The 25,428-nt window shown below is 40.8% G+C and overlaps 1 protein-coding gene across 4 annotated transcripts; it reads left to right on the forward strand.

Moving 5' to 3' along the window:
• Positions 1-5,841: 5,841 nt before the first annotated feature.
• Positions 5,842-25,282, forward strand: cpt1ab (carnitine palmitoyltransferase 1Ab (liver)). Of its 4 annotated transcripts, XM_078168029.1 has the most exons (20): positions 5,888-5,994; positions 6,472-6,500; positions 9,706-9,870; positions 10,385-10,527; positions 11,555-11,726; positions 12,933-13,034; positions 13,400-13,537; positions 13,659-13,736; positions 15,592-15,699; positions 16,373-16,460; positions 18,542-18,737; positions 19,101-19,289; positions 19,389-19,494; positions 19,768-19,884; positions 20,545-20,709; positions 21,135-21,266; positions 21,401-21,553; positions 22,050-22,163; positions 23,213-23,305; positions 23,409-25,282. In XM_078168029.1, exons 3-20 carry the CDS (start codon positions 9,730-9,732, stop codon positions 23,490-23,492), a joined length of 2,319 nt encoding a protein of 772 aa, XP_078024155.1. In that variant the 5' UTR covers positions 5,888-5,994; positions 6,472-6,500; positions 9,706-9,729; the 3' UTR covers positions 23,493-25,282. The 4 variants fall into 4 exon arrangements, with proteins under 4 accessions (XP_033490652.1, XP_033490654.1, XP_033490653.1 ...); XM_033634761.2 differs by lacking the exon at positions 6,472-6,500 and having other exon boundaries at positions 5,842-5,994; XM_033634763.2 differs by lacking the exons at positions 6,472-6,500; positions 16,373-16,460 and adding an exon at positions 16,947-17,031 and having other exon boundaries at positions 5,842-5,994.
• The last annotated feature ends 146 nt before the right edge of the window (positions 25,283-25,428 follow it).

Raw genomic sequence — 25,428 nt, forward strand, 5'->3', positions numbered from 1 at the left:
TGCTGGTCAAACGGACGCACCCCCCAGGACAGCTCAACATGCCGCGAACTGGCTGCAGCTGTCTGAGCACCAGTGACAGTGCGATGCGCGCACACGGGCAGCGAGGGGAGGCAGGAGGAGGCGCGCGCTCCTCAGAGGGAAAGATTGAGAAGGGGTTTTCGTGTTTGATATGATGTGCAGCAGCTGAAAAAAGACGGTAAGCCATCATATTTACTGCGTGTTTTTTGCGAACACGATACTTTAATTGAAACGATGAGATAATTTTACTTATTTCTTTTTGTTTTGCATTGTTTTGGTAGCTGAAAAACGCGATGAGTTAAAGGTTAGTTGAATAGTTAACGTTAATTAACGTTAATGCTAGCTTGTTGTAGCTCGTAGCTTGTTCCATCCATGTTATTTGGGCATTTAGTGAAAACATAGCGAGTTTTTTTACTTTGAAATAAATAGTTGCAAGAAAATATATCGGATGGACAAACTCTTTGACAAAAAAACTGTCATCTTGCGCCCTCTGCTGAATTAACACTAGACATACAAGTCATACTGGGACGTTGCCTCATGTTTTATCTCCAGCTAGATCTGTTTGGCTTGTGAAAGTCTTAATTTGAAGATTAATTACGACCTCCATTTCAGGTTATGTCCTTAACTTGGACACAAACCGATGAATTATTTTTTATTTTTGTCACCCATTAAGTTGACACTGTAGCCCTCTGTGGGAGGGGAGGAAGTGAACACATCAAGGGGTTTCACAAGGTAAAAGACATGAAAAGGGAAAAGTCAGAATAATTATAATTATGTGTTACAAACATATGTTCTCCCTTTGTTAGTGAACTTTATTAAACAATTTAGAATTACAGCAGTAAGTCCATCATATTACAAGTAAATGGACATGAAACTGAGTAGAAAAAAAGAAAGGGAAAAAGGGATGTCAGCCAAATTAAAGGGAAAAAAAATACTTAACAGGAAAAAATAAATAAAGATACAAATTAAAAATAGTACAACATAAATAATACAAAAGAAAGTTATTTGGTCTTTGAAAGTCTTCTTCTTTCGGCTCTTCCCTTAAGGGGTTGCCACAGCGAATTATCTGCCTCCATCTAACCCTGTCCTCTGCATCCTCTTCTCTCACACCAACTGACTTCATGTCCTCTTTCACTACATCCATAAATCTCCTCTTTGGTCTTTCTCTCTCTTGCCTGGCAGTTCCAACCTCAGCATCCTTCTACCGATATATTCACAATCCCTCCTCTAAACGTGTCCAAACCATCTCAGTCTGGCCTCTCTGACTTTATCTCCAAAACATCAAACATGAGCTGTCCCTCTGATGTACTCATTCCTGATCCTATCCATCCTCGTCACTCCCAAAGAGAACCTCAACATCTTCATCTCTGCTACCTCCAGCTCTGCCTCCTGTCTTTTCCTCAGTGCCACTGTCTCTAAACCAAATAGCATCGCTGGTCTCACCACCTTCTTGTACACCTTTCCTTTTAATCTTGCTGGTACTCTTCTATCACACATCACACCTGACACTTTTCTCCACCCATTCCAACCTGCTTGCACACGTTTCTTCACCTCTTTTCCACACTCTCCGTTGCTCTGGGCTGTTGACCCTAAGTACTTAAAATCCCCCACCTTCTTTATATCTACTCCCTGTAACCTCACCGTTCCACTTGGGTCCTTCTCATTCACACACATGCATTCAGTCTTGGCTAACCTTCATTCCTCTCCTTTCAAGGGCATACCTCCACCTCTATAGGTTTTCCTCCACCTGCTCCCTGCTCTCACTACAGATCACAATGTCATCTGCAAACATCATAGTCCATGGAGATTCCTGTCTAGGGTCTGTTCATTTGTACATTTCTACACAGTTGAGCAATTTGTTTGCATATTTAGATTTCATACACTGTCAGGATTTACAGTACAACAAAAATCACTATGGGTGGTGCTTTCACAATTTTGCTTTGTGCATGTAATATTTGGCCATAATGATAATTGTGTTAGTCAATATATTTTCTCGTCTTTCTTTCATAACTACTCCATACATTACATCCCCGTGTGAACTGGGTGTAGCTGTACATTCTTTTGTTTAAACCATTCTTCTGTCTGTTTCCAAAAAAAAGTTGGGGAATGACCATAAGCTCAGAAAATGTGTTCTGTGGTTTCAGTATCTGAAATGCAGAAACAACAAACATTAATCTCAAAGTTAAATCTCATTCTAAGGAATTCATTTGAAAGATATATATTATTAATTAATTCAAAATGAATTTCTTTGGCTTTGGATAATATTGGATAATCTAAGAATACTGTTTTTAATCTCATTCCTTTTCAGGATGCATGTCATGAAAATCCATTACTCTATTGAACTGGATATAGATCATCAGTTACTATTTTTCTCATCTGACTATTACTACATTTTTTACTGAGGAAATGAAATTCTCCCATATATAAATTTGACAATGTTCATACTGAATTAGTATGTTGTATCACTTCTTTAGCACAAGTAATAATGGTTTGGGGATGGCATTAGATAGGCTAAAAATTGTTTGGGGTATCAAAAAAATCTAATTTAATGCAGAAATCATAACATGTTTTTCTTATTTATCCACTTAGTCATCTTGTGACTCATATCTATCTCGGGATCTGACCTGATTTTATGATACCTTAAGTACAATCTTGAAATGTGCCCTCAAGAAAAAACAACTGCTTCAAAATCTGCATATTTTGTAAATTTGGAATGGTCATCAGTCACCATGCAAATGTGGCCTGTTGACAACAACACCCCACAGATCTGTTGTGTGTCGCCTAATAAATGCAACAGACTGCAGTCTTTTAACACATACCGGTCAGTGCAGCAGTGGATGTCTTCCACATAATATGTATTGGACTTTGCTCTACATCTCAATGAATTCAAGTCATGCAGTTGTTTTAGGGTATAACACAGAGAAGGAACAAGACTTCTTATGTGTGCAATTGTTGCAAATGAACAGCAGAATACATTGTAATTTAATACAACATCAAAATCTACCCGGTGAATGTTGCCTGTGCCTAAGGATTGGCCCATTCTCCCATTATTTTCAACAGTGTGCAACAGTGCCCCCCTGTGTCTGGATGTACATTGACCTATGTGTTTCCTTTTCTCTGACTTTGAACTGTTTTGCCTTCTGTAACCATCAGCCTTTTTCATGGAAGACATGTGACAAGTCTAAGCAGGAAAATCACATGTGTAAAATTACAATGTAATAGGAGAGAGACATTGTTAATGTTATCAGTAACACGTGATTTTCATATTATAACAAGTCAAAATGTCTGCTATGAAAAGGGCCTATTTTCAGACCTTTTTCATGGCAGATAGAGAGTTTAGGTATGACTAACATTACTAATGGCTACATTCCACTTGGGTGTCCTCATGGCAATACTACTAGGTCAGCAGGAGCAATTCCAAAGCCCTTCAACTGGGACACCTAAGTGAAATAGAGCCTTTATTCATGTTATTAATTAAACCTGTGCTGTCTGTGCGACAGCATGTCAAAATATCTGCTGTGAAAAACCTGTGTAGTAGCTGACACTGACAGTGCACAGCCAAACAGGTGTGTCCAGTTATTTGAGGTTGATAAGACCTTTTTTTAGTGGTTGACGTTGAGCAGAGTAGTGCTGGGAATTTGCTGAGGTCATCAAACTCAGTATACGTAATAAGGGTGTAGGCCAGGCATGCTGAACTTGTTTTGCTCGAGGGCACTTTAACAGAGTGACAGGAGGCCAGGGGCCAGTTAATAAACAAACGTTAATAGTTAATATGTAAATATTTAGCCCAGACTTTTGTAAGGGGCTCCAGGGCTTACCTCTGGCACCTTATTCACATTTAAAGTACAAAAAAACCCTCCCAGTCTGAATTAATTCATTGTCACTGTGAATTAGAAAATGGCGTTGGGCCACCCAGCACCCTATGTCAGGCCATAACTGATGTAGGCTGTCCCATAATCAGAGGTGCAACAGCCTTAAAAAGAGGTCTGTCAAGATCAGTCTTGGTCACTTGGATGGCGCTCTGTGATGACTGCAGGAATCCTGGTTAAGGTCCTATCAGGTCCTAATACCTCAAGCTTAGTTTTGCGCCACTACATCATTTTTGGCAGTACCGGGACTAGTGACTCACTGTTAGTAACTCACTAGTGGACTGCACAAAGACTAGAGGGATCTTAAAGGCAGCAAGAAGCCTCTGTAAAGGTCATTGCCGGCAGGAGAAAAAAAGCATCTGGCAACATCAGAGAAACCTCATGACTGTCCGCACCACCCTTCATCAAACAGTTGAGTTTGCAGCCACAGGGGAAGGGGAAAATAATTAAAAAAACGAAGATGGCTGCATTTTATAGGTATGCCAGTTCTAAGGCCATGGTGTTGGAATTGCTGCCTCTTGCACTTTAATGCAAGAGTCATCATTAATGCGATTAGTAGCCTAAGACTTGAGCTGTTCCTGCTATGACAAGTCAGACTGTCTGTGGTGTATAAGGCTTATTGACACCGAGGAAAACAAGATATAAAGTGAAAACACTTTTTTTTTTTTTTTTTTTTAAATTTGTGGCTGTTATGAGCTTTAACAGTTACTGCAATTGCAGTAAGTTCTGAGAATTGCCATAATGTGTCCCCCTGTATTGTTATATTGTTTTTGGTGATCAAATTATTTATCATTATCAGTGGGGCTTAATCTGTATCAGGGTACACTGAGAATTTAACAACAATGTATTAAACAACCCTAGACCTAGAGAAGGCACACTCTATTGGTGAGATGGTGTCGATATCATTATATAGGGGGGTGGGCACAATATCAAATAGTAACACCTGTGGAATATAATGCAATGTATTATAATTACTATTAAGAATGGTGATACGTGTTGTTTTTGTTGATACGTGTTACAGAGGTGTTACTAGGCATTGGAGTGCACCTTGTTGGTTGTATATGGGGGATAAAAAAATGAATGACAGCAAAACTTAACATGGGAGCAGAGTATTTGTTGCAAGGCTGTTGTGCAAGTGTTGCTTGTACAATGTCCACTTCCTGTATTACAGGAACTGCAGAACCGAGAATTATCATATTAAACTGTAGGGCTCATCGATATGACAATATGTGAAACTGTGTGAATTTGTCAACCATCAGAGATTGCCACGTAGCTTAGACTGTGGTATCACTCCTTACCATGTCTATAACTGTTTTATACCATAATAGGAAATGTTGCAAGTCATGGGAAAGACTGATTTATGACAGTGTAGGATGTTATGTTATGGCCAGATTAACAAAAAAGAAAACACTTTCCCATTGGTTGTTTTATTTATAGATATTTTCTAAATTTATTTTCCACAATAGTTTTTTTCCCAACAGTATCTTTATTAATTCTAACAACAATAAACAAGGACATACACACATCAGGTGTGTGTACATATACAGGCACAGAAATGTAAAAGAAATACCAAAACAAAATGTTGGTACAACTGCTGAATGTTTAACACACACACACACACACACACACACACACACACAAAATAAATAAAATAATAGAAATAAATTAATGAAAAATTTAAAAAAAAAAACATATATAAATGAATGGAGGCAGAAAATAAGTAAATAAAAAAGCAGGGTGGGACCCCTGCATTATGTTGATATGGTGTCTATCATTTGCACAGCTCATCAGTCTGGGTACATGCAGTCCTCGGTGCAGTGAAATGCTCATGGTGTCTGTGATGTCATCGCCAGCACGATATATTTCCATTGGATACCTGATGTCCTCACACAACCCATAGACGCAACAAATTCAGGGACCTCGCGGGGGCGCTGTTCGTGCAAGGACGCGTTCAGTAGGCGACTCGTCTCAAAAGGGGGCAGGCGTTGGACAAGTCTGTGTACTCCCATTCATGTTGAGTGTATAGCAGTCTCCGCCGACAGCCAGGCCGTGTCACATCCTGGTCAAAACAGAAAGCTCTGCTCTCTCTGACTGATAGAAAGGGTCGGTGAGTAATATTTATGCTTTTTTCGGTACATGTCTCAGCTTCATAATGACTCAGTCTCGGCAGTTTTGGAAGTAGGTTTGCAAATATGGCTGCAATAGATATGATAGGAGGAAAAAAACTCGACTAGCTAAACAAAAACCCATTGAAAGCTGTTCATATCTGTGCGCAGCTTTTACCTTCGTGTCAGATTGTTGCATTTCCTTATCGGCGCAGTACATAGTAAAGCTGTGCGGTGTTTATAGTATGTACAGTAGATTTTCTCACCTTCGCATTGGCATAACCGGGTATGTGCTTCTCTGGCCTGTAGCTGGCAGAAATTAAGTTTTCATGCAAATGTTGACTCATGAAAGTCAAGACTAAATCTCTAGGGGAACTGTCTATGACACTCACAGCCATAGTTTTTAACAGCCATTTGTGAAAATATGGCCTCTATTAAATATCTGCATTACTCATTTAACCTCTTGTGACTTTCTGTAGGCTGTAGGATCTTATATTGAACGATCCAGGTAAGGGCTTATCCTCCTTGCTAAGTCATAACATGAATGTAGGCAAAAGTCCAAGTAAAGGTCACCCATTGACAACTTCATGGCAGCACCATTACATCACACACAGTTCTGATATTCAGTAATAACAAAGTGTAATATGTCTGTGCCTGTGATGTGTAATAATACAAAGTGAGAAATTTAGCACAGGTGTGATAATATCACCTGCCAGTGAAGGTCAGTAAGAGCTGATTTGCCATGGTGTCCTTGTATTAAGAGCATCATAAAAGCAGAAATAACACACTCTGTTTATTTACATGTGACTGAAACGCTTGTTATTGTGATTAATATGTTGAATATAGTTTATTGACACTTGAGGGGGGGTGCACACTAGTGACCTAATTTCTCCCAGACCACGTGGGCAGGTTACTTGATATAATACCAGAATAAATGTAGTCTACATATGCTGAGTGGATTTTTCGGGAGTTAATTCGTGTGATCAAGTGTTAGATGATGACAACTGGCTGAACAGGCTTTATGGGGTGGATGATGTGGCGTTTACGGTCAGAATCAGAATGCAGATAGGCATTATGCATGACAACCGGGGGTAGTTTGCATGGTTAATTAACTCTAGTCAGCGATTTGTGTCTGCTTCAACAATATAAAATGGATAAACGCCTGTTATTCAACTCCTAAACAAACAATGTGTTCTCGGTTGCTTCATTGTGACCACGATGTGACATGTTTGCCGGCATACGAGGACCTGTGTGTACTATGATACCAGTTATACTCGGTATCTAAGCGGTGCAGCGCTGCGACCTTTCCCCCAGTTTCTGCAGCACAGGGTGGATCATGTGATGTTGGAAAGTGGCTGGGGGAGGGGACTGGCTGCTGAAACACTGCTGCGTGGAAGGTGCTCCTTCCGAGGACTGAAAACATAGAAACGACGTGTCCTGCTTCCAGAGTGTTCTGGGTGAATGAAATAAAAATGGACCTTGCGAAGATAAAAGCGTTGCTTGTGAGAAAAGAGGAAGAGCTGTGTGGAGAAACGTTAAAGTATTATTGGTGGAAAGGGAAGAGAAAACCTAATACGTTAAAGCATGGCATTATGGGATGCCAAACATTGACGCTGATGTGTAAATAACAGTTTAATGTTCACAAATGATGATAAAAAAAATTAAGGAATTAAACAGCTGTGTTAGACAGCTACTTTTTAAACATATGCTCATGCAGCGGTTTGATTTCCGACAGCAGTTGAAGGCAACAGGAAACAGCAGGTCCCTCACAATGCCGCAAACACAGTCTCATCGTTCAGATGATAGCCTGCAGTTTACACATTGGCTGCTGATGGTCTAAATACCAGGGATGGTTAAATTAATGTGTTTGCTAATGCTAACCACCATCTGCATCATCAGTTAGTACACAAACAACAATTAAATCTGTATATTAGAGGCCCTATTAGCTCCCCAATTCCAAGAGACAGGGAGTCTACAATATGCAATTCTGGGTAAGGTAAGCACTGACAAGACCCATTTGCCAAATATGAGCTTTAGGCTAAACTCTCCACCAATCAAGTTTTTTAAGTCTGTCAGTGACAGTGATGGATGATAGCAGTTCAAAATACACACCTTGTTATGTCATCCATGCATGCTTAAAATCAGTTCCCACATAGCTTTCCTTTACTCCCTCCCCTCTTATCTTCCTTACTATATCAAATTAAAAAGAATTCAATTCAAAAATGCATCTTAACATTAGTTTAACACGCAATCGCTCACTTAACATTTGCAGATTTGAAACAGATGTCATTTCTAGCTTTGAATCAAATAGGGTGTCTTGCATCAGCTTTCTTATGGTAAAGGATAAGACGCTACACCTGCCTAACCAGTTCAGTGATGAGAACAATATAGCCACCTCCCTGCGCATCTCTTGAGGTGTCAGCTTGCAGGATCCAGTTTAGTTGATAGAGTAACTAAGTGTAGAATCATGCGCATAAAGCTGATTGATGAAGGACACGCCACTATTCATGATATTTTCTAATAAAGGATATGCAGCTTTCGTAATCATAAAATGCTAATGAACAATCACTGTGACAAAGTATTTTTAACGCAGGAAAACAGCTAAAATGTTGCCAGTTTGTATCTGTGGTTATTCTTTGTACCTCTCAGGGCATCTGATGTTTTTATAAATACCCTGAAGTTTCAGTACTGGCTCACAAGACAGCTTTCTAGAGGGGACACAGACAGTCAGAAGATACCTCTGTGAGACACAGTCTAATGGTTCTTCACAAAAAAAATCAGTCCTTTGATCTAAGACAGAATTAAAACCAAGTAAAGTTGCAAGCAAAGCCAAGATGATTTGGATATGACCATAAGGGCTACACTAACTAGGAAAGTGGACTCAAGGCTTCAGTTAAAGAGACTTGAGGGAAGGAAGGAAATGCAAACTCTAGTAACTCGAAACGCCTGGTCATCCAGCTCATATGTTTCAATATTTCAGTACTGTAACTGTTTGGCCTCTAGCTATGTATATGTTGTCCTTCTTCGTAAACATGCAGTTGTCTATCTAACTCTGTGTCAACTCTACGTCAGTGTCCAATAAGAATCCTTTCCCATTCAGTTGCTGGTTCCCAACAAACAATTTAGACTGATTCAGTCTAGGAAATTAGGTAACCTGCAGTGCCATCAAGGAATGAGGACAACATATTTTAAAGAACAGTGGCAGGAGCACATCACTATAAAAGATAGTGACGATATTTGCCTTTGACAATTATTTACAGCCTCTTCCACATATCAAGATGTGGTTGTTGGTTGTGATCTAATCATTGTTGAAGTCAGTTATCTGTTAACCCAACTTTGTGATGAATTGGCTAAATGGTTGTGTCATCCACATTGTAGAAGCAGGGTGAGGGTTTCTGGAGCAACTTCACCCACTGGTGCACGGAGAAGGGATATGACTCAAAGGTGAAACTCAAGCAACACTTGTAGTATTTAGAAGAACGTAATTGCAAGATCGACAGCAGGCCACAAGCTGAAACATAAAATTGTTCTAACTACTACAAGTATTGCTTGAGGGTCGATGCCTTCGATTTATGCCATCCACATTCACGTAAAGAGACAACATATTGTAGGAACAGTAGTTAAAACGTAGGTGGGCTAATGTTTCTGACCTACATCTATCTTGAAACTTCGTCCTCACTAACCTTGTTATCTTTCACCTTCCTTACTCTCAGTGACCCTGCACAGTAGTAGCCACCATGGCAGAAGCTCACCAGGCGGTGGCCTTCCAGTTCACCGTCACCCCAGATGGCATTGACCTACAGCTGTGCCACGAGGCTCTACGCCAGATCTACCTCTCTGGCCTCCACTCCTGGAAGAAAAGGTTCATTCGCTTCAAGGTGAGAGATGTTAGACACATGAGGGAGCAAAGTACAGTATGAGGGGAAATTTGTGATGATCTTTGACTGAGTTACTGTCTGTCTCTTTTCAGTAAATATTCAATTAATAAACAGCTTCATAGGGTCCCAATGATACTGTTTTTTGACTGATTAATTTGCTCCTACTGTAAATCTGTTTGGGGTGATGTTAACTCGCTCACGCTGGAAGGTCACCTACTCTCACACAAACAGCCAACAGTGACGATAACCTTCCTGTCTGTTCTTTGTGTCCTAGCCTTTGACCTAGTTGTCTGTTTACACCCAGTCAAATACTGAGTCACTCAAACGTAAACACCTGCTAGCGTTTTCACACATTGCTCTTTGTCCAGCGTCATAAATGATATCTTGCATAAATCAGCAGGAGCCAGAACACTTTGTTATGGCATCAATGGTTTTATAAACAGTGTCCTCAAAGATTCTTTGCTTTCTCTGTGACACTGATTTGTAACCTTCCATTTGGTTCAACTTCCCACAGAATGGGGTCATGACTGGCGTGTACCCGGGCAGCCCTGCTGGGTTCATGGTTGTGGTTGTGTCCTACATGTCCTACAATAAATACAACCAGCTGGATCCCTCTCTGGGGTTGATCGCCAAGCTGGGTCAACACATACCCATCAGGTAAGGACACTGATAGGAGGTGCTGCCACGTATGATGTGGTGAATGTCTTTCTTCATAAGCAGATAGAGTAAGCTGGAAAGCCTTCTTTTTTTGGCCTTATAAAACAATATGGAACAACAAAGAGCTTTATTAATGTCAAGACATAGCTACCATGTGAATCTGTTCACAGGAAATGCTGATTAGAAATCTAGTATGTGAAAATGCCCCATCTTGACAAATGACGGTGGAATGCTTTTAATGCAGTGTCATCAAGCTTTTACTACATTTATGCAGTTATGCACATGCCTCCGGTATTTATGAGAAAACGCACAGGCCTGTCTCTCCAGTATGTCTTTCAGTGACAGCTCTGCGTGTAGTAACAGATTGTGAAGTAGTTGTAACTTAATAACCTTCCCACTACCCTCATCTTCCTATTTGCCAACAGTATTGATCATGTTTATTGATGTCATGGAAACACTTCCTGCCCATTTAAAGCCTTTAATAACTCTTATCAACAATGCAGGGATTTTCCCTCAAGTCAAGGACGGTGTTTATGACAGCATCGTTAAGGTTATTATTCCCAGAAATGTCTCATAATTTTCAAAGGACAAGCATATGTGTTGTGTAGATAAGGGCACTTGTTGGTGTTGCGCTGCTTTAGATACTGAAATAGCAGAAATGCAGTGCCACTTCTTAAGTTTATAACATGTATCGTCTGTTATACATGCTACACTGAGTAATAAAGGTGTATGATTTTACCGCTGGCAGTTTATTAGTCATAGTGTGTGTGTGTGTGTGTGTGTGTGTGTGTGTGTGTGTGTGTGTGTGTGGGGCATGCATTATCAGCCATGATTTGATGTGACTTTGGACTGGGCCAAGTCTGACAGCTGCCGTATGCCATTAAATGCCTAATGCATCCATTATCTTGTTTCAGTGCACAGTGAGATTCATTAATCGGTCAAACTTGAGAATGAAATGACCTGTGTTAGTATGTCAAACATCATATTTAAGCATATAATCTCTCATATGTATTGTCTCTGTCCACAGTCGGTACATGTCTACAGACAGCCAGAGGATAGTTGGAGGAGTTCTGGTGGGCACGGGCCTGTGGGTCACCATAATCATGATTATGAGGAATGTCCTAAAGTGCCTGTTGTCGTGGCACGGCTGGATGCACGCTCGCCACGGCTCTGTGTCCTGGTCTACTCGTCTGTGGATGGTGAGACAATGGATGTGCTCCTCTGTTCAGTTCACTTTAGAGCAGATTCACACAGGAAATTTCTAGTGACACTGACAGACAAGCGTTGAAGGAAACATTTACTTAACTCATGGCTACACGATTCCGGCTAACAAGACTGTTCTCGATTAAAGTGAATATTATATAATATTATATAATATTGCTGATTGCGATCAGCTGAGACTTCTCCTGGTTAGAATTCCCTTTGTGTTTATTCTTCAGAAGGTTTTTACGGGGAGCCGATTTTTCTGCAGGGGTTTCTTTCTCTCCAAAACAATCAGACCAAGTGATTAAAACTGGTTAAAACACTGAACAAAGTAGTTTAACGTTGCAAATCAGTGTTTCTCCTACGCTGTTAGGCACGTTGCAGACGGCCCACTTGCCCAGCATCTGTTAATTTTTGCTCACCTATTTTCTCTGATAACTTAATGTGCACTCACCTTATTTCTGATCCAGACGTTCAGGTGTTTTTTTTCATCGTGAGCCAAATTATCCATAGAGGTCTCTCCCTCTCAAAAACAAACAGACCTGGTAATGTAAATTAGTAAAACACTGAATAAAGCAGTGTCATGTTTAAAAAAAATCAGTGTTTTTCTGACGCTCTTGTCACGGAGGGGCAGCTAACCACAGTTGCTGACACAAAAAATGTGAATATCCCTGTCCAGAGCCAGTGTTTGGTTTTTCCGTTCTGGACTACTGTAGAAACATGGTGCAACATGATGACCTCTGTAGATGAGGACCTGCTCACTATGTAAATACAAACGCCTCATTCTAAGGTATCGAAAACACAACCGTTCTTCTTTCCAGGTGATTATACAGTAAAGAAAACATACTTGTTATTAATATATTCCATTCCTGCCCATGTATCGCCCTAAATCCTACACACTGGACCTTTAGTTTGATATGAATGAATTAAAGTCTAGGGTGCATTGCTGTAGGACATTGATTTCCTTTTGATGCAAGCCGTAAAAAATACCCAGAATAAAGTAAAGGTATGCCATGTTTGAAGATTCGATTTCTTCTTTACGTAACACGACACAGTTGTGTGACATGCACCTTATACTTTGGTCCCGTTAGCTTATCCAAGTGTTTATATGTTTGCCTAAGACCCTGAAGCTTTCCTGGGGCAACACAAACTGTAACTTCAAAGTGTGTTTGACCTCTCCCATATTTGCTCTGCTTGTCCAGGTATTAGTGAAGGTGTTCTCTGGCAGGAAGCCAATGCTCTACAGTTTCCAGAACTCCCTGCCACGACTACCTCTTCCCACTATCAAGGACACCTGCCAAAGGGTAATTTCTACCTGTCCTGTCACTTCCTGTCTAAACCAATGCCTTGTGCACTACCTCATTGTTCATAGTGATCCTAGCTATTGGACGGGAACCAGAGTGTGCATTTTGAAGAAAACTGAAGAGGGCTTAATGTTCTAAAATGTTCTTCTAATAATGTATTCAGATAAAAGCCAATCAGGGCTACTGTATTGCATGTAAATTATTATCTTTGTGTGTCATGTCAACATAGCCGAGGGCTTTGTTTGTCTAAACAAGCCGATTGTCATTATCCCTCAGGAGACAAAGAATTGATGACTAAATGAACTGACAACCCTTTGCCTGACCCTTTGCCTGACATGTGACTATGCATTCTTCTGTGGTGACAGTATCTGGAGTCAGTGCGCCCACTGATGGATGATGAGCAGTATGAACGGATGACCGGTTTGACTAAAGACTTTGAGAAGAACCTGGGACCCAGACTGCAGTGGTACCTCAAACTCAAGTCCTGGTGGGCCTCCAACTATGTAAGTTTCTCTCTTCTTTGGTCCTTTGCCCCAGTTTTGGACACTGTGGCTTTGTACCAGCTTCAACCTCTTGAAGAAAAGAAGCTTGTCTTATAATGTCACCCCCCCTTGTGTCGCACAGGTCAGTGACTGGTGGGAAGAGTACATTTACCTCAGAGGCCGTGGGCCCATCATGGTCAACAGCAACTATTATGCCATGGTAAGACATGTCTGCCTGAGTGTCTGTTTGCAAACAGTGCCTGAGCCTTTTGTTTAAACATTAAGCAATAAGCATCTCAATGTGGGTTGTGATTCATTCTCCGAAGGTATGTGTTTCATGTTCCTAATAAATTCCTGAGATGAGATGAGTGTGACCCTTTTGCAGCTGTGTGACCTAAAACACAGCTGGGAAATGTTGAGAGGTTTATGCAAAGTGTAATCAAATGTGTAATCATAAAGTAATTTGTCAGTAGAGCTGCGGAGTAACCTGGGTCGCCTCCAGGCTGCTGAGATTCGTTTGATATATGACATTGTAAGTGACATATAGTAACATGCCACATGACAGCTCCGCTAACACGTCTCAGGCTAAATAGTAAATTATCGCTATACATACTGAAAAATAATTCTTATCTATAACAAAAATCTGTAGCTTCTTCTACAGCTAAACTTCCTAAAAATGAATTTTTCAACCTTCTTCCTGCAACTTTGATCTGACTGAATATTGTCTTGCTTTTATTTAGTGATACAGATTAGATAGATTTCCTGAAAAATCTAAATTAGCCTTTGGATAAGAGTAGTTTTTATGGTGTACCACTAGTCTTATCTTATGTGTGATTAGCTGTACACAGTTGGGTAGCAAATGTTTTTCTATCTATGGCAAGGTCACACACTTGGCGGCTTAAACCCCATACATGTGTGTCTTAGGGGAACTCATTACAGCTGCAGTCTTACAGTCTTGGGATTTTACAGCTACTTGGCTGGCAAAGCAACAATCACCGTACTACAGTATGTCTAAATTGTTAGTAGTGGGCAGGTTGAATGCTCCAGATTTGTGATCCTGGACCGGGTGAACTCAGCGGGATAATTACCCAGCACTGAGGACTCAAACCCACAGCTCCCCCTGTTTGTTTCTGCCTGAATGAATGAGAGCAGACTGAACTGTCACTGTAGCATGGCAGGCATGAGTCGCTGCTCCTAGACACAGTACTGTGGATCTGTTTAGTCTGTGTGAGGTTATCAAACAGATAGTATAAAGCTGCTTTCACACCAAATCAGGCGTTGCAGCGATTAGCCGCAGGTATGTGTGACGGTTTTAAGAGTGTCACTTAAATGCCGTCTCCTTGTCTCAGTGACTATTTGTCTTCGGTTAGTTTGTTTATGTTTGCTCAAAAGATCTGTGGAGCTCCTTTTGATTATCATACTGTAGCATCTTGACTGCCACAAAAGAACAAACAAGTGTTCTCTTTAGCGGGATTGTACACACGTTTTACTCACTATAATATTCACCAATAGAGAGAAACTTTATTACTCTTTAGCATGGACTGCGAGCGTATTTTGGTCTGATCACCAGTTACATGAGTGGCCACAATAGCGTGATGTTTGGTGGTGTTTCTCCAAAAGTTGATTCTGTTTCAGCTTTTCACTGCAGGCTGCTGCATTTCTTTCTGCTCGACCACTTCAGCCTTGACACACTGCCCGCATTCAATGAATGGGAAAACTGGTGTTTTCGCCACAACGCCAAATTTAGCATGAATGCAGCCTAAATGGGAAACTCTACTCTTGCTTACAAAACCATATCAGAGAAACACTACTCTAAAAGGAGGTAGACTTGGTATGGGGGCAGTGGAATAACACTGATCATGCTTGAAATAGCCGGTCACGAGACCTGCTGTATGTGTGCATTCAGTCCTCGACCAAAATAACAACACAGAATCTATGGATGGGTCACACTGTGACATTGTTCTGTTCTGTTTGCACTTATAAGTCACGTTTTATATTCCTCAGGAGCGTGTGACGTGGGATAAAACGTGAGTGATTATTAATTCAGAACTATTAATCTCCTTTTTTATCTCCAGGATTTCCTGTATGTGTTTCCCACCTCGATCCAGGCAGCCAGGGCAGGTAATGCCATCCATGCTATCATGCTCTACAGGAGAAAACTGGACAGAGCTCAGATCAAACCAGTGAGTACAGAGCTCCTCTTGTCTTCCTGTTTCACTCCTTAATCAGACCGTGTGTGAGCTGCAATATTAACTATATTAGCAAGTTTGACCATATCAATCCTTTGTAAATGTTTAACTTTCTCATTTATGATTTATTGATGAATAGCTGTTATCTCAGTGTGTTTGTCTTTTAAGTTTACAATGTGAGCTGCTTATCTGTCACAACCCTTTCTTGTGTATGATCTGTGTAAGTAAGTTTGTTATCTCGCCAGTGGTTATGAAGATTCTTGATAATATCCTTAGCTAACTGTGCTTATCTGTGACTTTGATGTTAGCTGTGCACGGTGCTTTTTGCTTGTATTGATGGAGGTGGAGTTGTTATTACCGGCAAAGTGAAATCATAAGCATTTTCTAAAGGCTTGATGAATGCTGGTGATTTCACTGACACTCATCAGTGTCGTCCTCTCCTGCTCCTCTGTCGGCCCTTTTTCCTTTACCAACCTGCATGATGCTTGAGTGCAAATTCTTTTTACATTTGCACACCCCTAACACATACAACATGTTGAACATACACACACTGATCTCTTGCCAAGACCGATTGTATGCAATGCATGAGCTTGCTCTGTTCCACACTCACATTCAGTTGTCTCTGTTTTACTGTTTTGTCCCTTCGCTGTGTCGGACGCTGCGTTAGATATACTTGTTGGCGAACAAGGTTCCTCTGTGTTCGGCTCAGTGGGAGCGGATGTTTAACACCACTCGCGTCCCTGGTTTGGAGACAGGTAAGAGGAGGGCACATCTCCGCCGTGCCCTCTGAACCCCCTACCCCGTGACCCTAGCTACGGCAACAGCCGCTGGAAACCCTGACTACTACGCTCATTCTCAACAGCACAGCCCTGAAACAATCCTACTTCTCATTTTTTTAGTAGTATTATTTTAGACATCTATTGGAGAGATATACAAATTTAAGTTTTAGTATGAATTTGTAAAAGCATCTACATTTTAGTACAGACTTTACTGCTAATATCAGGGCTTTGCTGGTGGCATTGAGATGGCAGACCACTGGTTTTCTGGACCCTACTCATGTCCCTTTCCCTGGCAGCCCTCTCAGGTCCCCTCTCCTCCTTAAGACTGCTTCTTAAACCGATCCTCATCTTTCCTTTCCACTTCATCCATGCTCCTCTCCGCGTAGGTGTGTGTCTGCTGCTGCTCTCTAGTGATTTAGTTTGTCATCTCTGTGTGTTTGACTCTCCCCTTTTGCTTTTCAGCTCATGCTCCTACACACTATTCCCATGTGCTCAGCCCAATACGAGCATATGTTCAACACCAGTCGCGTCCCAGGTGTAGACACAGGTAGAGTCTTTAGCAGTACCGCCTCCTCCACACTACTCCTACTGTACTTCTCCTTGGGACACTTGTCCATGTGTTTGAATCAGAAATAATCTGACCTCCATGAATAAATAATGCATGTGTGAAGGTCTGAGCAGATTGAAGGACTAATTTGCATGTGACTGAACTCTAGTGTTTGAGTTTGAGAAGGCAAAACAGCGACAGTGTAAGACCTGGAAATGTCAAACAGTGCTACGCTGGGCTGAATACATAGAAAATAAATGTATATATATTTATAAAGGGAATGTTCAGTTCAGTATTTCCAAAAGATAATAAAATACTGGTATCACGTTAATGTCTGGGTGATGCCCATTGTTTGTTCAGCATTGTGTAAAAGCACCAAATGACCTCTGAGGTGGCAGGAAGCTTTTATAAAGCAGCTTCAACAAGAACCTGGTTAAAACTTGGGATTAAGGAGAAGATTTAAAATAAAGTATAACATGCATGGTCAGTGTGGTAATGACCTCTGATGCATGATATAACATCAGTCTAATAACCAGGGCGAGGACCACTCTGGTATGAAAGCCCAAAGCCTGAAGCCTTTGGACAAAGACAATTTAAGACCACTTAAATGAACTGAAATATGTTAGAAAAATACTGAGATTCAGTGTTGGAAAATTTTGAAAAACAACTACTTTTGAATTAAATACAACTAAATAAGTGATACATTCACATATTTCAATAAAAAACATATGTTATGATAGGTTAATAAGGAGTTTTTGGAGACAGAAAGATTCATATTAATACGGCCGAGGTCTAGGCTTAGTGTTACCTGGATGTGAGTTGGTTGTTCTTGGGTTTGGTCCTAGTGTAAGTATCCCTTCCCTTGTCTTGCCTGTAACAAGGGTAACGCTTGTTTGAACAACACGAGCAGCACCACAACAATATCGTCAAAGAAGGAAGTGATGTTTTTGAATTGATTTCTCTCGGTTGTGCACAGTGCTGTTCAAACAAACATTGCCTCAATCCATTGTATTCCAAACCACCATTCTGTTCCCAAATTACTTTCCCTTTTCATCTCACTTCCCGCACTTCCCATTTCAAGCTGCTTTAGTTATTGAACTGGGTAGTAGTCCCATCCATCATGAATTCAGTTGGGTTTTTTTGTCCCTGAAACTTAAAAAAGAAGGATGTCCACAACAAAAGAACCAGCCCTTTTAATTGTATTTTGCGCTTGACAGAAATCAGTGGATGTGTGGATGTCACATCATTTCACTGGGACGCAGAACTGGGTACTAACACTTCTGTTGTTCCCAGAAATGAAATGTTGTGACATCCTCACTCCGTTAAAACTGCTGCCTTCTTTTTGAGATTTTAATTACATCCAATTTTCATTTTAATATGCACCAAGATACACTCACAAACACATAAATCTACCCAGACATTACCCTGACACCACCCCAACACTCCAGTTGTCTTTCTTTCTCCGTTTTCCTCTTCCTCTCTCTCCTTACCGTTGGTCCTTCTGCCCCAGACACCATTCAGCACATGAACGAGAGCAAACACATAGCTGTGTACCATAAGGGCCGTTTCTACAAGGTGTGGATGTTTTATGATGGACGGCTGCTGTTGCCACGGGAGATAGAGCAGCAGATGGAAAGGATCTTGGCCGACAAGTCGGAGCCATTGCCAGGAGAGGAGAAACTAGCCGCACTAACTGCAGGGGAGAGGTGGGTGGCATTACAGAGTCAGCTGCTGATGAGGCCAAACACTTTACACTGTGTATTGTAGTATCAAGACAGGAAGTAAGGAAAGACACTACGTAGATGGACATTTAAATGCCATTTAAATCTGCCCGTGATATGGGCCCAGACAGTGTAATGGTCGGAAGCTAATACTGACTTTTAGAGGTAGAATTTGAAGGTAGGAAAGGTTGTGTCAGCAACCACAAAAATGCAAAAGGTTCTGTACCGCTTTTCCACACGTCATCATTGTTTCATTGAGGAGAAACTTAAAGGCACTTGTCTCAAGTGGGCTTGACTTGACTGCCTCAGACCTGCCCTAAAAAAAGGCTGTTATTTGATCCTCTGCAGGACTCCATGGGCCAAAGCTCGTGAAGCCTTCTTCAGCCGTGGTAGGAACAAGCAATCTCTGGACGCCATTGAGAAGGCAGCCTTCTTTGTAACCCTCGATGACACCGAGCAGCGCTATGATGCAGCCAACCCAGTCAAGTCTCTGGACAGTTATGCGAAGTCCCTGCTCCACGGAAAGTGCTACGACAGGTGGGACAAATGAACTTAGTATATTTTATTTCAGGTAATTAAAAAATTTGCAGCACAAGTTCATTTAGAAATAAACTGTTTATTCTTTCTTACCATTAGGTGGTTTGATAAATCCTTTAACCTGATCGTGTTCAAGAATGGCACCATGGGACTGAACGCAGAGCATTCCTGGGCTGACGCTCCAATCATTGGCCATCTCTGGGAGGTACATTTCTCATGTTTGCATTAAACCAACTTCTAATTACGTCACAAAGATTGAATTAAGAAATGAATACTTCAGAAGATTTTTCTTTAAAGTAAAATAAGAAATGTATTTAACTTGCTCAACAATCTGAACTAATACAGTGGAGTGGGAATAATGTTGTCATGTTCTGATTGCTGTGATGGTTGTCCATTAAATCTCACCACACACAAATGTAAAAGCAATTTCATCAGTTTAACTGAATTAGTCATGTTAAAACTTGACTCTGCGTTGCAGCATGTTCTTTCTATGGACCCTGTAAAGTTGGGATACACTGAGGAGGGTCACTGCCGTGGGGAGCCCCACCCCAACCTGCCAGGACCTCAGAGGCTGTCGTGGGACCTCTCAACTGAGGTAAGGGTCAGGTTATGCTCATAAAGAACCACGTTGGAAGGGGAAAGGCCACACTTGAAGGTCGGGAGGAAAGCTGGCTATCATAAAGAGGAGGGAACCTAATAATCGTGAAAATACAAGGATGACTGCACACACTATAAGACAGTCTCTCCTCAAAGACATTCATAGTGTTGAATTCAGTGCGCATCGAAAATGAGAAATGGTTGTGTAAATAATGAAAACAGAAGTTAAAACCCTGCACAGCTGGTCACTCACTGTGTGAAGTGGGTGTGAATTTTGAACTATTGGTTTTGGAAAGGGATGCAACCCTTAAATTCTGACACACTAGGATGATGGTGTTCTTGAAGCTGTTTGACCTGTGGGCTGATAGCTAAGATTTGATACTCATAGGCCTTGGTTTCCCTCTGCTGGTAGCTTGAACTATGTGCACCAGTGTTGGTATTTTATTATTTCCATTCAGAGAAGGGCCATTGGGTATTGTTTATTTGAAATTCAAATTGTGACAGTGCAGTAACTGATGCTAGCTTAATAGATACTAATACCACTGATAGAGAATTTATCAATCAGAGCTCTCTTAATTTCTTTGTTTTATAAGTACGTCATCAGTAACGTCATGCTGCATCTGCTCAGACTAACACACGACTCTGTGACTTCCTTTAGTGCCAGGAGGTCATCGAGAGCTCTCTTTCAGTAGCCAAGCCTCTGGCCGATGATGTGGACTCTCATATTTTCCCCTTCAATGACTTTGGCAAAGGCCTGATCAAGAAGTGCCGCACCAGTCCTGATGCCTTCATCCAGATCGCCCTACAGCTGGCCCATTACAGGGTAAGTGCATACATCTCACTGGTTTCAAAACAAAAGTCATGACTTAATAACACTTGTAGGCATTTATTTGTTATTTAGTGGCTTGTCCATGTTGTGATTTTAATTATAAAAACTGAAACAATCCAGTGAAATTCCTCTGAATGTCCAGCAGAGGGCAGTCTCCACTTTCAAGTCAACATTTCAAATAGTAAACTTTGTTTAACTACAGTTTGAAGTTGTTTTCTCCTGTTAGTTTTGCAGTGTATTTGATAATATAAATTACAGGACATGATCATATATAAGCGGTTATTAAACATCTTTGTAAAGTTAATTTATTTTTTTATTTTTTTTGTAGTTACCAACATGTCAAAACTCTACTTTTATCTCATTAAAACAGCCTTCTGCAGTTTGTCTTTTAAATGCTGACCCATACCATCTCTCAACAGGACAAAGGGAAGTTCTGCCTGACCTACGAAGCCTCTATGACGCGTTTGTTCCGTGAGGGCCGAACAGAAACTGTGCGTTCCTGCACCATGGAGACTTGTGCCTTTGTCCGTGCCATGATCAGAGATGAGACAGTAAGGCTACGCAGCAGCAACACACCACACCTCTGTTTACAGTGCTACTCTTACTCTCTGATTGTTAATCGGGTATGCAGATCATGCTCTTTAACAGTTTGTAATGTTTTGCTTTTATCTCACATCCATCTCAGAGAGAAGAGCGTCTCATGTTGCTCAAACAGGCGGCAGAGAAGCACCAGAACATGTACCGCCTGGCGATGACAGGACAGGGCATCGATCGCCACCTTTTCTGTCTCTATGTGGTCTCTAAATACCTGGGAGAGGACTCACCCTTCCTCAAGGAGGTATGATGTCTTGTTGCAAGTTGTTCTGAGATTAGGACAACTTGAATTTACTAAAGAAATATTGTTGGTGTAACTTCTGAAAGTTAAGTCTGAAGTTAAGTTGAGTGTTAAGTGGTTGAAATGAATGTTGTCCAGGACCCCATAAAGAAATAACTACTAGTGCGATTTTTAAAGGGAAACCAGCCTTTTAAAACAAGGAATAACTATTCTAGATTAAGCTTCACTACTGATTAATCTGGCTCATAAAATTTACAGGTGTACGTCCTGTTTGTCCACCTTCTACTTACATGTGACATGGTATATTTAAATCCAGCTACTTTTGTTATATAACATGTGCTACTTCTGCCCTTCTCTCAGTAACTTTCCACTGTGTATTAAGTATCATTAAAGAAAAAATGCTTCTACATCAGGCTAGAAAAACATGTTACTTTGGCTGAGGAGACAGCATGAGTTTTGTTTGACCGGAGAATTAAATGTATGTTACCGCTATGTTTAGGTCCTGTCTGAGCCATGGAGGCTGTCCACCAGTCAGACGCCACTGCAGCAGCTTGAGCTGTTCGATCTGGTCAAACACCCTGAGTATGTGTCCTCCGGCGGCGGATTTGGTCCAGTAAGTTATCCATCAGTTTTCACAGAAATTTTAAAAGAAGGTTGTGCAGTTTTTCTGTAACTGAAAAACAGGAAATGGGACAATCTTTTTTTGTTTTGCCAGGCACTGTGAACATGCCATCCTCTGCAGTACTGATTTCTCTAGCATGTGCAACAGGCATCCTTTTGCGCTTGTCAGGGTGCTCACGATTCGTTCGCAACAACTTAAGTTTCACACTGCCAATCAATCAAACAAGACATAAAATAACAAAGAACGCTGCTTCATCACCAGGCCATCAGTGGTGCTCTGCAGGCTAACGTTAGCAATCTGTGCTCCTACTCTGCCATCCTGAACTGATACTAGAAGAGCTGTAACAAGCGCAGCGACTTTGTCCCTGGACTTAAGTTAAATTTCAGCCGTTTGAAAGAGGGGGAATGCAACATGGAAATATGTCAAAATGTGGGACTGTCATGCACAAATCAGCAATAACAGTGTAACAGTGTGTAGCTAGCTAGTTAGCTACTGAGATATCAGCATACTAGCAATTTTTTTTGTCATGCTTGTTATAAAGGACGGAAAATAATTCATTGAAACATTAAACTAGAATAATATGATGGTTATTATAATTTTAAAATGTTTTATAACAAAGAAAATCCATTTGTGGGCTTTTCTTGTTGCTTGTGCTGACATTTTACCGATGATTCCGCCTAACACACTTTTCGAATTGTGCCTCTGAAAACAAGTAGCCTTTATGCTTCGCCCCACCCTTTTATCCCATCAAGAATAGGTTCACCCTGCCCCTCGACGTGAATATGCAAAATGGAGGGATAAGGGATAAGTTGTAAGAGCAACAGGTGCGATGGGACTGGGCCTAAATCATGCAATCTATTTCCTTCATGTATGGCTCAATATTTGTTTGATCTTTACCAAGGGGTTGCATGTCACACGAAGTGTTTCCTCTGTCCTGTTTTTATGCACGTTTACTGAGGATCTGTATGTACATGTCAGATGTTGAGACTGTTCTTGAGATTAAACTCACATTTCTTTTTCTTTCCTCTTGTGTCCTAAAGGTGGCTGATGATGGTTATGGTGTCTCCTACATCATTGTTGGTGAGAACCTCATCAACTTCCACATCTCCAGCAAACACTCGAGCTCAGAAACTGTAAGTTCACTAGTTTTACATTTTTACAGACAATTTAGATTTGTCTCTGTCCATAATTTGATTACCTATGATTACATATGTCCTCTTTTTTGCTCTATTTCAGGACTCCCACCGTTTTGGCACCAACATCAGACAGGCTATGCTTGACATACTGGATCTCTTCCAGCTTGACAAGAAAACCAAGTGATCGCCCTCTCTATGAGTGGAATAAGCATATGGTTTTAGCAACAGATGTATTCTTCCTGAAGCTTGTACAGAATCAAATATTGGATTTTTGGGTTATTTTTAAGTTAATTGATGTTACAGATATAAGGATGATTATGTGTCAATATGTTTGTGAGGCGTTTATGTGCACTGTATGTATGGGCAAGGTGAGATTCCGGTGTTTTTGGGTACAGGTAGTGCACAGAACAAAGTCTTTATCCACAGGACTGTTTGCACGGGTGCCTTAGTGAGAGGGCAGAAAGGGAGGGAGAAATTAGAGCACTAGTCTGATATCAAGTCTGTATTTCTACAAGAGACTTTTCAGCTAAAGGATTGTTCAGTAGCATCATCCAGTATGAATTTTAAGTTGAGAGATGGTGCAATATTTTTTAATAGTTTTGTCCCAGTTATTTTAGTCTTTTAGGTTTCTTCTGGTCTTTCCAACTGCAGCACCTGAGTTGTGTGTAACTGGCCAAAAGCAACAACGTGATGCTAAATATCATCAACAAATTGCTTGTTGCATGATGTTCATTAATTTCATATGGCTTTGAACAGTTGTATCCTGTAATCTTACATCTACGGAAGCCAGAAGGAGTCAAGCTGTTGATCTATAATCACACAAATCACAAACATTCAGCCCTGTATCAATGCAATCCTGGATCCCAACACAAGACAGGGAGCGTTTCAATCAACGGATCAACATTGCCTTTCTGACTCAAGTGCACAGCCGCTGTGTTTGTCCTTCTCAGCTGCTACCGTGAAACAACATAGCGATGAAGGCAGATCATTGTTGTGTGTGCGTGTTGGTCATTTTCATACTCAGGTTTTTTTTTGGTTTTTTTTTTAACTTGACCTAGTTTAGGGTGCTGGCGACAACATTGAAAGATTAACACCCACGTTGCCGCGTACCTGAGCAACAGTAGAAGAAAGTGAGATGCAGTATGATGCCATGTGACCCCGGTGAGCTAATGGGGAGTTAAATGTTGAGTTTGCGGTGAAGTGAGGGATATGCAGGACGGGGTGTGTGTCTGGGGAGACCAACTGACACACCGCGTGGCCGACAGTGACTTCTTCTTGTCTCTCGTGTTAACTGTGCACTCCATGACTGGTCCTTCAAACTACCCAATTCCTAACTACCTTGGTAGCCTTTTGTCAGATCAAGATGAATTGTTGACTTTTATCAAGTTGTCAGTTACAGCGTTAGTGGTATTGCCGCTGTCGATATAAGGTGCAGAATCACTTAATAGGTTGTGACGTCTCTGCAGTGCAGTAGGAAATCTTTTTTTTTTTTCTCTCAGCCTAACACTTAGGAAGTGCAGATATACAGTAGAGGGCCCGTCGCTATCATAGGAATGCATTTCTGTTTTTATTATTATGTATATATTCTCAGTTCATCATATTATTTATTTTTCTTCCATGTTTTAACCTCGCTATTCTCAAAACAAACATGCATATTTACCAGCTGAATGCGCAGATGATGAGCACTAAGTTAAAGCTTTACTGATTTAAAAAAAGTGCAACAGACAAAATGCTTCCTTTTTTTTTTTGGACATGTCAGTTTTGTTATCGCATCTTTTGCCAGTATGTTCTAGTTGTATGACTTTTATTTCAATAGACTTTATGTTTACACTGCTGCATGGTTTTTGAAGATGAAGCTGTATATGTTTGCCTTTTAATTTTAAGATGGTGTAAAAAAAACAACAACAAAAAAACCCCAACCAGCTGATATACCAAAATGAGATTTAACAATAAAGTGAATGTCAGACAGCTGTATATCACCTCTGAGTTTGCCATCTCTTGCTAACAATCCGTTTCCACACTGCATTGTCCACCATTAATGCCATGGCTGATGTAAACACCAAGAAAATCAGATTTTTGGAAAATCCTAATTTATAATGCAGCTAATAGATTATTTGATT

Source organism: Epinephelus lanceolatus, chromosome 5 (genome assembly GCF_041903045.1).
Source record: "Epinephelus lanceolatus isolate andai-2023 chromosome 5, ASM4190304v1, whole genome shotgun sequence".
Classification (NCBI taxonomy): Eukaryota; Metazoa; Chordata; class Actinopteri; order Perciformes; family Serranidae; genus Epinephelus; species Epinephelus lanceolatus.